At 34.3% G+C, this 13597-nt stretch overlaps 1 protein-coding gene across 1 annotated transcript in view; it reads left to right on the forward strand.

The window, feature by feature from the left end:
* SEL1L2 (SEL1L2 adaptor subunit of ERAD E3 ligase) overlaps positions 1–13597 on the forward strand; it is a 160507-nt gene that overhangs the window by 18929 nt on the left and 127981 nt on the right. The window contains exon 2 of the mRNA XM_023494876.2: positions 3062–3117. Coding sequence (XP_023350644.1) covers positions 3062–3117 — 56 coding nt within the window. The remainder of the gene's footprint in view (positions 1–3061; positions 3118–13597) is intronic.

Raw genomic sequence — 13597 nt, forward strand, 5'->3', positions numbered from 1 at the left:
TGAGATCAGATTTGAACTCAAATCTTCCTGGTTCCAGAATTGGCAGTCTATCCACTGTACCCCTAGCTGCCCATTTTCTTCTTCAACTCATTTTATACATGAGGAAATGGAAGCAAACAGGGTTAAGTGACTTGCTTAGGGTCACACAGCTAGTAAGTGGCTACATTTGAACTTGTGAAGATGCATCTTCTTGACTCCCAGACTTGGCACTCTACCCACTGGTCCATCTAGTTGCCTATATTCTCTCCATAACCCACGCATTTCCCTAGCTTCCCTACATATTCTTTAACATCAAGTCTAATAGGTACATTCCTTTAGGATTTACATAGATACTTAAATCTTACTATTGTGGGAATGAATGAACCAATTAGTAAACCAGCATTTATTATCTACTCACTATGCTGCAGGAGCTCTGTAGGTCCTATGGATACATATATCAAAGTGAGAGTCTTTATATTCATTCAGCTTGAATCCTACTGGAAGGATACAATACACTTAATAGATAAGTGAACACAGGATTGAGACAAAATATATATACAAAGTTAGGAGGATGGACACCAACAACTACAGAAATCAACCAAGACCTCTGGAAGGGGAGGTGGTCCTTGAGCTGTCTTTTGAAGGCAAAGAGGAGATTCCAGAAGTTGGGTGAGGAAGGAAAGCTTTCTAGGTCCAAGTCTGTGCAGATCTCCAGGGAGGAGATGGAATGTCCCTTCCACCTAGGAAGCCAGTTTCAGAATTTTTAATGTATGTTCTGTACACCTTGAATGGAAAGGTAGGTAGGATGCAGTCAGATTGCAAAGAGCTTTAAGAGAGAAACAGAAGGGTTTGTATATTATCCTAGGAACAATAGACTTCCCAAAGCCTCTCAAGCACATGGCCAGACTTGGGAGGTTTTCATCATTCTACATTTAACCACCATCACATCAATAGTGGCCCTGATTAAAAAAAACTCATATCAGAAGCCAACCAATAATCATGCTAGTGGAGAGTATGTCCCGTTTTTATTAGAGTAGTTCCTGACATAAAGACTTACTGGAAAACAACCAGAGTTCCCCAGGTTTCAAGGGATTTTAATCTGGAAAGGAAGCCACAGGACCAAGATGCTTCATGTGCAGGAAAGTCAAATCAAGGGATAGAAAAAGGGCGGGCTGAGTCCTGATTATGCAACAGAAAACAAGAAAAACAAAAGAAATTGATATTTTGTGATATAGCTGAATGTGCGTTAAGGAAAGGACAGATGTGATCAGGTTGGTGAGAATGGACTGAAATAGAAAACTGAAGAGAAACTCAGCAAGATATGGAAGGATACTGGAGAAATCCTGGGGAAACTCAATTTAGCTATAGGAAGGAAGAGAGGGGAGGCTCAACCCTCCTCTCCCCACCCCAACTGCTTGCATCACTGCCTGAAAGCACAAGCCTATTCCTTTAAATGCTTATTTATATTTCTATATTATGATAGGACTACTATCTACTAGGATTTTCCTCATCCTCTGCAAATGAATCAGGCTAGTTTTCCCAGAAAGGGGAAAAAGTTCACCCTGGGACTTGATTAGCCCAAGGGACTAAGTTTCCTGCCTGAAAGTACAAGCCTGTTCCCTTAAATGCTTATTTATATTACTCTATTTTCTCCAGTGTGATAGAACTACTTATCTGCCATGATTCCCTTGATTCCCTGTAAGTGATTCAGGCTGGTTTTTCCCAGAAAGGTAACAAAGTTGACCCTGGACTTCATCAGTTTAGAGTACTAAGGCTTAAGCTGTACCTTCCTTGGTGGTAGATGCTTGGTGACCTCTGGGCAAATTGACTTGGTTCTGGGCATATTGACCTGGTTCCTGTTCACCTAAAGGTATAGGAAGCCTGCCAACATGGAGTTGGGGCCTTTCATATATGCTGGATGTCCCCAAACCAGGCAAGTCACCACATCCTTCCCTTTGACCAAATGGAGGACTATTTCTATTCAACTTTAGGGCTGTGGTAACTTTATTGAATATATGCTGTAGCTCAGAAACCTTTGTTTTTGAATATTATCATATATTTTCTTCATTCTGTTTCAAAACTAAACCTAAGTTAACAGGGTATTGATCTGAACTGACCACATTGATGTAATGGGGTGAGGGGACTAATTATACAATCTGCCTCGGAGTTCTAGGTGGCACAGTGACAAGAACATGATCTGGAATCAGAAAGATCTGAGTTCATGTCCAGCCTTAGCTGCTTGCTAGCTGAGTGACCCTGCTTCAATTATATCATCTGCAAAATGGGGATAATAATAGCACCTACATCTCAGAGTTTGTAATGAGGATTGGGTGTCAAAAATGCAAATATATGTTCAGGAAATTAGTGTCATAGTGTTTGAAAAAATTTAATATTGCATACAATTAAATTTGTCATTATATAATCTACCAAAATTGACATGATGTGGGATAGTAGAAAACCTATTTTTAAAAGTGTATTTTTCCTTGAAATCTATGTCAAAATATCTCAACCACCATTCACAAATTAAATATTGCAAAATGTATTTTACTAACTTTATTGCTTATAGCTTACTTATAGATTTTCTCAAAGTCCAAAATCTGATTCATTCACAAATACTTGTGATATTTCATAAATAAAATATTAATAAATAAATAAAATATTTTAAGATTTTTACTTAAAGGTGCTTTCAGAACACAGGTGAATATAAAAGGATAAAAGCTTATACCTCTGTTTCTATATTGTAATACTCCATTGATCCCACTTATTTCACCTCTGATTTGGGAAGAAGCTAAAGATGAAAGATAAAAAATTCAAAGGATAGAGTTGGTCCTATTATTCTTAGTAATCTTTCATGCCATTAGAATGCAAGATTAAAGAATTAAGACTTTTGAGTACAACCTATATGTTTAAAAAATTCCTCACAATAAATTAATATTTACTAATTTATGTTTATGTTTAACTGTTGTTATTCTTGGTTTCTGAATGTGCTCTAGAAAGCATTTTTTTAATAACAAGATAGTTATCTACTAAGAATTTATGAAGAAAATGCTCTTAAAGTTTGATTTGTTTTTTTATCTTGCAGACACAGAAGCAGAAAAATATCATAAAAAGCACAAAGAAAGAAACATTTCCAGAGAGGTAAATATTTTGCCAATATCTAGCATACCTCCTAAAAGTTCACAAATATTTTTAACCAATACAAAAGCTGTAAGTATATACACATTTTCACAAAAATAAACATCACTTATTAACCAAGGTGATTATTTCTTATCAGTTTATTGAAGAGTGTACCTGTTATATTGCTAATTCTCTAGGAAATTTCATAGTTGTCTTTTCTATTCATTTTTAAGTCTTCATTCCACAAGTATTTATTAATACCTAATATGCTCAATGTATCTTAGCAGATGCCTTAAGGAATACAAAAGTTAATTGTTTAGAAAATGGTTCCTCAAGTAAATAATAATTTAAAAGGGAAGGTTGTCAGAGAAATAGGTACAGTATGATAGGTACCACAAAAAGATCCAAGTACTCTGATAATTTAGAGGAGAGAGAGATTTCTTCTAGCTGGGAGTTTGTTGGAGAGATGAGGTGTAGAGATGATCTGTAAAGTCCTCTAGAAGGAGGTAGTTTCCAAGACAAGCTTTAAAAGGTTGGGTAGAATTTTAATAGAGGAAGGTGGTAGAGGGAAGGGAAAGGGGGCATTCCAGGTATAAGGGAAAAATACAAAGAAGGGGTAGGAAGGTAGGAGAATAAAGGGCCATTTTTAAGAAATGGTAAGCAATGGAGTTTCACTATAGTTTATATTCAGGGAAGCATAAAATATAAAGTAGGGAAAACAGATTGAGATTAAGACTGTAGAAAGTCTTGAAAAGGTCATGCTCAAAATGTTTTTAAATTCAAAGTAACAATGATGAAATCATAAACCAACTTACTTAAGCTTTTATTCCAAACAATCTTTCCCTTTCGATTTCATAGCTGCAGACTTATTTTTATTTTGTTCCTCTCATTCACAGAATAACCTAGTCCTACTTTTGATGACATTTTTATCTGCTTTCTTCTTATCTATCTGTCTGTATATGTATACATGTGTACATATATATGTATCTATACACATAAGTATGTGCAGATATGTGTGAATGTGTGACTAATTTGACTTCTCAATGAATTTCCTTTTTTATCTATTGACCAGAAAATTGGTTTTAATGAGAATTTGCTTAAAAAACCTTCAACACTAAAACAATTTATGCTTCCTACTTTTACTATTATTCAGATTTTTGCCCACTCCTCATTCATTTGAGATATTATTCTTGTTTCATCATCTATTTGTTTTATTTCTCTTTTTGTTGTTGTTCAGTCATTTTTCAGTTATGTCCAACTTTTTGTGACCTCATTTGGGGTTTTCTTAGCAAGATATTGGAATGCTTTGCCACAAACTGAAGCAAATAGAGTTAAGTGACTTGCCCAGGGTCATACAGCTACCAAGTGTCTGAGGCGAAATTTGAAGTCCTGGCAGACCAGCACTCTATCCACTGCATCACCTAGCTGCCATTTATTTCTCTTTCTAGAGTTTAAACACAAGACCCCTGCTTTTTTCCCCCTCTGTATAATGTGGATGGAACAAATATGGGAAGTCCTCAGAGCTCCAGTCTCAAGAAAAGAGCAGAAGTAACTTAGTCTTAATCTAACTCTTCAACAACGATTCCCCAGACTTACCTGGCTGAGACCAGATTCCCAGTTCCAGCCCAAAACAGGGTCCTTACCAAATATCCCTACTCAACATGTCTTGAATAATTTCATGTAAGAAAAAGGAACAGCTAAATTAGATTTCAAATGTTTATCTCTACTCCTTATAGATTTGAATAAGAGCAATTGGGAGCTAAGGAAGCATGTAGCATCAAGTGATGGCAATCTGTCCCAGTCATATGTCCATAACTGCCTTCACTGCTGTGTCCCTGGGTTCTATACTCTTCCTCCATCCTAGTACATTTGCTACCCACCTCTTCTATACTGCTTTGGGTACAGATGGAGATCACAAATCATTGCTCCTAAATTAAGCAGTTGTTCTCTTACCTTCTATCAAATGCCCATGTGTCTAGTGAGGGCAGGGGTAACATTCAGGGTAAATATGAGTTTATCTCTCATTATGGTCATGAGGAAAATGACATTCATCTTGCCATCCCTCTTAGCATCTTGCACAGTACCTTGTACATAATTGAAATCCAATAGATGACTGGTAGGTAAAAGGTAAACCTTAATCCTAGAGAAAAGATTATGAAACACGCTTTCTTTTTCTCTCATTTGAAAAGTGGGGGATCAAATAAAGACAACTCTGAGGTACTACTTCACACCTCTCAGATTGGCTAAGATGACTGGAAAAGTTAATTACAAATGTTGGAGGAGATATAGGATAACTGGGACACTAATGCATTATTGGTGGAGTTGTGAACTGATCCAACCAATCTGAAGAGCATTTTGGAACTATGTCCAAAGGGCTATAAAACTGTGCATACTTTTTAATCCAGCAGTGTCTCTACTGGTCCTGTGTCCCAAAGAGATCATAAAAGAAGGAAAAGGTCTCCCATGTTCAAAAATGCTTGTAGCAGCTCTTTTTGAAATAGCAAGGAATTGGAAATTGACTGGATGCACATTAATTGAGGAATGACTGAATTAATTATGGTATATGAATATAATGGAATATTATTGTTCTATAAGAAATGATAAAAAGGCTAATTTCAGAAAGCCTGGAAAGACTTAACATGAACTGATGCTGAGTGAAGTAAGTAGAAACAGCAGAACATTGTATACAGTAACAGCAAGATTATGTGATGATAAACTGTAATAGACTTAGTTCTTGGCAATGCGGTAATCCAAGATAATTCAATAGACTTGGGATGGAAAATAACACCCACATCCAGAGAGAGAACTATGGCATCTGAATATAAATCAAAACATAGTATTTTCACCTTTTTGCTTCATTTTTTATTTGCCTTTTCTATCTCTTGTTTTTTTTTTTTTTTTTCCTTTTGGTCTTTTTTTTTTTTTTGTACAACCTGACAAATATGGAAATATTTTTAAAGTATTTAAAAGTATTGTTTGACTTATATAAGATTGCTTGCTGTCTGGGAGCAAGGAAGAAAGGGAGAAAATTTTGGAACATAAAATCTTATAAAAATGAATATTCTTTATTTGTAATAAATATCTTTATTTGTATTTGTAAAAATAAAATACTATTAAGAAAAAATTCTAAATTTTACACATCACAGATCATATATCACTGTTCCTAGGCAGTTGTTGTCTTACCTTCTATCAATTGCCCCCAAAACTTCTAAATGTTATATAAGTTGTCACATGTTATTTCTGTATACGTTTTGTTCAATGCTTTTTTTTTTTTGTTATAAGGCAGTATACTATGTAGGGTTAGGGTAGGGATGGCAACTCTAGCAAGATGCAATAATGTATATGGAAAAGTTATCAACAAAACAAGAAGAATGGAAATCAACGAAAGATAAAAGTCAACTCCAAAAATTCAAGCCCACAGAACTATAAGGATCAATAGCACTATTGATGGAGATAGGGCAGTTAGGATAGGAAGGGAAGAAGCACATTAGGTGGATGAGATTATGAATTTTGTTTTGGACATGTCAATTTTATATATTTTTACTGTTTGTTTACTTACTTTGAATAGGTATCTGACAATTGATCATAACAATTTTAAACTTCAGGAAAACAAAGTATATTTGTAAAGCTGAAGCTTTAAGGTTTTCTTAATAGATTTTAAAGACAAAAGATTGTTTTAAAAGCAAAGGGAAAAGCAGTAATTTGAAATTTTTACCTCTTAAATCAGTCTCTAGCAGATGAAACATTTAAAATTTTTGTTTTGATTTCCTTAAAGAGAAAACAATCATATTATTTATTTTGTGTATATGTAAATGTAAAATGTGAAAGCATTTTATTTAAAATCAATTCTTAGCACAGTGCATGGAACATAAAAGTCACTTAGTGGATATTGATTGATCAGTGTTTGAATGGTGTTATTTCTTATAAATGAAACATGCAGAATAAAAAAGACACTTCAAAATTCAAGAGATACCATGATCACAGAACTATAAAATCAGCTATAAAATACTATGATACAATTGGTAAGTAGAGAGACTGAACCCTTAGGCTCATAGTCAATACTCATCGAATATTGCTTATTATGATGGAGATGTTACCATCAAAATGCCAAGAGAATTCAGGATATGTATATATATATATATATATATATATATATATACTCTTGGGGTAGGAAAAAAGTACAGAACAGAAGCCCAAAAGTTGCTTAGCTCCTTTATGATATGACCTGTTTATTCAAAATTTGATCCCTTATTCCAATCTGAGATTTAACAAATCATCTCCCTGACTGATGCAAAGTTCCCCATTAACTACAGCTGCTTTCTCTATGAGCTAGCTTCCTTTTTGATTTACACCTTGTAGAGAGTAAATAAGTAAAAGTATTGATGATGTTAACAAAAGAACATACAGAGCAGACGGCTCTTGTCACTAAGACACAGAAATCAAGAATTACTGTGAATAAGTCAGTTTGGTAGAAAATGTGATGTGGTGGAAAGAGGTATTGGATTTGAAACAAAACAAAATGAAAATCCTGACTTCTTTATTGTGTGATTTTTCTCACATTATTGATCACTGCTTGTGGAACCTTCCACAGATTTCTTCCCTTGCCTTTTTTCTCATCTTTAAAATCCAATTAGATTTTAAGTTGCCTGTGTTAGAGACTGTCTTACCCACCCCTAAGTACTAGGCCCAGTACTTAATGTTAATTGACTGACTCACTAAAACGAGTGGATTAGACTAAAGGACCTCTAAAATACCTTCCAGCTATCATTTTTTAGGTTGTCCTGATTGATGAGAATAAGATCTTGGGCTGAGTGAGCCCCAAGAGCCAACCATATTTTTTAAACCAAACTATTTTACAACTTGTTGTCACTGCTACTATACCTTCTAACCAAACACAGAGATCTTGCCGCGGAAGAGCTTTGAAAATGCTACAGCAGAGCCAGGTTCTTGTGACTGTTTCTTGCTGAAACTTCATTATATATCTAGCAGGCCTTAGACCTAATTCAGTCATTTTCTCACCTGCTATCTGTCCTGCTCTGGAAAATATAATTTAATCAACATTATTATTGCTTCTGAAAAGGCCTTAACAGTTGAGTATCCTATTATTCTACTTGCCATCCCAGATAAAAACATCTTATCCTGGTCATTATTTCTCTATATGTGTTGATTTTTCCTTATTAGAATACAAACTCCTTTAATCAAGAAAATTTTCATTTTTTAATTTGTATCTCCTGAATTTAATATTTAGTACATAGCACTTAATAAATATTTATGTTCCTATTAGCCTCTTGATAATTACTTGTACAGACTAAGTTTATAATTCAATATTTCCTTGAAATATGTTTAGTTTGAATGGATATCTCAGATTTAAAATATTTGAACACTTTTCCTTATTTTCTAGATTCTCTTTTTATAGGACTTTTTATAGGACTTCTGCTTATTATTGATTTTCTTTAGTGTTAGAAAATGATAAACTAATGGCCCGAAGAGTTGATCCATTACTCAATACATAATTTATTACCATAAAGCTATTTTGTGCCTATATTGCTGAGCATCTCAGGTTGCTATAATATTATATATCTTTATTTATATAAATTAATTAGGCATCAGTAAGGTTCTTAGATTGTTATCAGTCAATCATTGAGCATTTATCAAGGGACTTACATGTGCCAGGCCTTGTACTAGGTATTACAGATATAATACAAAGATAAAAGTCACCTATTCTCAAGGTTCTTTGTTCTCATGGAAACAACATGTACATTTACAATTATAGGTTGAAATGATTATAGATTTGAAACTGGAAGAAATTTTAGAGGTAATCTTATTCAACTCCATTTCACAGGTAGCGAAACTGAAGTTTAGAAGAAGGTAAGTGAATCTCCCAGGTTTAGACAAGTAACTAGTATCAAGAGATATTTGAATTCAGATCTTCCAGGTTCCAAGTCTAGCTCTCCTTCCAATAGACTATAAAGTAAACATAGAATAAATAAAAAGAATGACTACAAGTAAATACAAGGCAATGAGGGACAACACCAGGAGATGGGGAGGGATCAGGAAAGAAAACATCGTTATTGTTACTAATTTTTATATAGCACTTTAGATAAGATTTGTGAATTGTGAATTATCTCATTTGACTCTAAAAACAATTCTGTGAGACAGATGCCATTATCTCCATTTTACAGATGAGGAAACTGAGCTTTTACAGGTAAAATAACTTTGCCCAGTCTCATAAAGCTACCAGTAGCTGAGGCAGGATTCAAATTTTAGCCTTCCTGACTCCCCCACATGCAACACCATAGTGCCTGGGCTGAATCTTGAAGGAAGACAGGGACTGAATGAGACAAAATTGAGAAAGCCATTACAGTGAGAATAGCCAGTATAACGATAAAGGGATGGTAAATGGAGTGTCATGCATCAGGAGAAGAAGAAAAGGACATATCAGACGGTAGAGGAAGAAAGTATGTACAATGAAACTGGAAAAGATGGTTTATCTACTCAATCCTAGTAGAGCAGTAAAATAATGGATCTTTTATCTAGATGTTTCAGACTCCCCTCCCAAAAGTAATAGTATAAGAGGAGAAGGGAATGGGTTTTGGAATTGAATTATCCAAATTAGCTCACTACACTGACAAATTTGCCATTTCTCTGAGCTCTATAGTCCATTTGGCTTGTCCAGACATAGATTTACTTGTTTCCAATATGGTTGTCACAATGAACCCATGTTTTCCATTTGGTAATTAGATTTGTTTATAAATTTTGGTGCCTTGCCTTCTTAATATCATTAAATCCATTAAAATCTAGTTTACATTGAAGTAATTTTCTCTATTAGCTCCTCTTTATTTTAGCAAACATTTATTTTTAGAACTATGTTCTTCTCTTCTGTTGCACATGTCAGAGTAAGGTATATTGTATTTTTTTAAATTAGATTTTAAAAGAAGACTCTTTTGAAATATCCCAAAAAATCAAGCTGTCCTTCTCTTTAGAAAACTTCTACTAAAATTTCCAGTAAAATACGTCAATTATTCAAGATTCAGTTCTAAAATATATGGATTATGTCTATTCTTCCTCTTTTCCCTTTTTGCTTTTTTTTGAGAAGAGATGGTCTTACTCATTAATAACTGCACTGGAGAATATTTGGTAATAGGGAAAAGATGAAATTGTAATCATAAAATTCTCTCAGTAGATGTAGTTGAAAAAAATGTGAAAAGAAGCATTGAAGTCCATGGCTAAAATTGAATTTTTAAAATATGATCATGTTTGTTTTCAATAATTCATTTAAGTCCATTATCACAAATATATAGTCAGCTATACATTTAAGTACTATTATGATCTTTTCATGTGATGATAAATTATAAATATAGCTTCTAATAATGATTCTAAGAATATTCTCAGAATTTTAGAAAGTCATTTTCAAAACACATTAAGCATTTTTATAAATTATATTGGGAGGGAAAAACAAAACATTGACCACATTTAAAGATTATTTAAAAATCCAAATAAAATCTAACTTCAAGATTAAAAATAAAGTAAGATTTTCTTTTCTGGATTAGAAAGATGGATATACTTGTTGTTTTCCTTTGGTGCTAGAGACCTAGTATTTGGCCCAGGTACCAACATGGTAAAGTTTTGCATAAACGCTTGTTGTACTGTATTACAGATATGCTTGCACTTGTTTATATATACATGTACCTATATATATATGTATATGTATAATAACACATTTTAAGGATAAATAATTAAGTCATCTATGGAATTGGTCTTTAAAAGAAGGAGGTAGATCCAGAGAAAGAGAATCAGAGTAAGGAGATCATACATAAGCCAGTTGAATACACACAGATTCATAACAGAAGCCTATAAATCCTTGTGAATCCTGAAGGGAACCACAACTATCCCAATCCATCTTGCCTCAGGATGGCGTGGGGAAAATCTACTGTGCTTTGATATGGCAAGAGTGAGGCAGCAGTGGAGTGATGAGAAACTCCTTGAATGTAATGGTAAATAAAGAGTGATGGAAGAATTCCTGAACAAGCCGATTTCCTGAATTAAGCTTTCTGAAAATTCCTACACCAAATCTCTTGGGGAGAAATGGAGACAATTCTAGACAACATGAAATCATGAGACTAACCTGAAGAATTCCTTGACCAAGCAAAAGTGGAATCCAAGTATCACTACAAACCCAGAGGCAGAATATGGAGGAACAAATTGAGATATTGCCCTTCCCTTTGTGGTCCATGAAAGTAGAGAAGGCAGTTGCCTTCCTATGCACTTTCGATTTATTTCTCCTTTTAGAGGCTGCTAACTAGAGTTTTATGATAAGTCTTGAGCACTTTATAAGTCACTGGAAAAGTGGACCTCACTGGAAGAAGAAGATGTACTCCCTATTGATGTTAGGTGCTTTCGCCTATAGGAAGGGCCTTATTTCTAGTGTAGTACCTTTCTGAGGAAGGTAAGAAAGTACTAAGGAGAGAAGTTCTTTTTATTATTTATGAGTTTGGGACAGGTCCTTTTTGCTTTGTGAATTTGGTGTGTTATTTTTGCTGCTGTTCAGTCAGTTTTAGTCATGTTTTACTTTTAGTGGCTCTGTTTGGGATTTTCTTGGCAAAAATAATGCCATTTCCTTCTCCAGTTCTTTTTAAAGGTGGAGAAACTGAAGCAAACAAGATTAAATGTCACACAGCTAAGTAAGTATCTGAGGCCAGATTTGAACTCAGAAAGGTGTTTTCCTGATTTCTAACCCAATACTCCATCCATTGTGCCACTTAGCTGCTCTTTGTGTTACATATAACCTATTTGATATTTAGCGTATTGTTAACCTGAATGCTTGTATGGGATCTGAAGGACCTTTTCCTAATGCTTTATAGCCTAAGCAAAAGCCAAATTCTGATGATTGATTACAGGGGACGGGGACGAATCAAAAATTTCAGTGAATCAGGCAGCAAAGTGAATAAAAAGCTGGAATCTAGAAGACCTGAATTTAAATCCTACCTCAGATACTAGCTGCTTTACCCTGAAAAAGCCATTTAACTTCTGTCAGCTTCCTCACTAGTAAAGTGGACATAATAATAGCACCTACTTCTCAGGGTTATTGTGAGCATAAAATTAGATATTTGTCTTTGAAAGTCTTACTATTATAATGATCAGTACGGAAGCGTCCAAGATTATGAACCTTGGTTGCATTATTATATGTTTGCCTCCCTTTTCTTACTGATTCTCTTCCATTCTGACTTATAGAGCCTCAGTTTTATTACTTTCATTTCTGATCTTTGATTTTTACTTTTCAAGTACATACAAGCACAGGGCTTTACACAAAGTAGGCATTTGATAAATATTCATTGACTTGAGCTGTGTTTTCATGACTCTTGGCACTCATCATAGCCTAGTGAGTTTTTCGTGAACCCATAGCTTCTACTACTGTTCTTTTCCATTTATTTTATGATTTAGATTAAATTTATTTTGAAAGAAAATCTATATGTGTTTTATATATATATATATTACAGGTAGAGTAAAAATCTGTTTCAACTTTCTTCCCATTTGGTACTTATTGCAATAGTTTACTCACATGTAACTCACATTTACTCACATTATTCTTTGTCCCTGTCATATCATAGTTTAGGGATCAGCAAACTATGGCCCATGAGGACCCATACTTGTATGACTAGCTAAGGATGTTCTTTATATTTTTAGATAAAATAAAAATATTTTTAGTGTAAAAGCCAGTCTTAATTCTCAGTTGTATTTGGTCCATAGGCTATAGTTTGCCAAACTCTACTACGGTCAATTCATTAAATCCCCAAAACATTGCCATTGCCAGCATGGCACAGAACCATATTGTCTCCATTATTCTTAATAATCTTATTATAGTGTCTTTGTTGAAATTCTACTTTTTATTTCCTATTTATAGAGTGAAAGATAAGGGTTCACTACACACCTCTCAGATTAGCTAAAATGACAGGAAAAAATAATGACAAATGTTGGAAGGGATTGGGGAAAATTAGGATACTAACACATTGTTGGTGAAGTTATGAACTGATCCAACTATTTATGGAGAATAATATGGAACCTATGCCTAAAAGGCTACCAAACTCTGCATACCTTTTGACCCAGCAGTGTTTCTACTTGGCCTGTATCCCAAAGAGATCATAAAAAAAGAAAAAGGATCCACATGTGCAAAAATGTTTATAAAAACCCTTTTTGTAGTAGCAAGGAATTGGAAACTGAATGGATGCCCATCAGTTGGGGAATGGCTAAATAAGTTATGCTATATGAATATTATGGAATATTTTTGTTCTATAAGAAATGATCAGCAGGATGATTTCAGAAAGGCCTGGAGAGACCTACATGAACTGATGCTAAGTGAAGTGAGTAGAACAAGAGAACATTTTACACAGCAACAAGATTAGGGATGATCAATTCCAACGGATGTGGCTCTTTTCAGAAATAAGATGATTCAGGCCAATTCCAATGGACTTATGATGAGAGTCATCTGCACCTAGAGAGAGGA

Source organism: Sarcophilus harrisii, chromosome 2 (genome assembly GCF_902635505.1).
Source record: "Sarcophilus harrisii chromosome 2, mSarHar1.11, whole genome shotgun sequence".
In the NCBI taxonomy this organism is placed as follows: domain Eukaryota; kingdom Metazoa; phylum Chordata; class Mammalia; order Dasyuromorphia; family Dasyuridae; genus Sarcophilus; species Sarcophilus harrisii.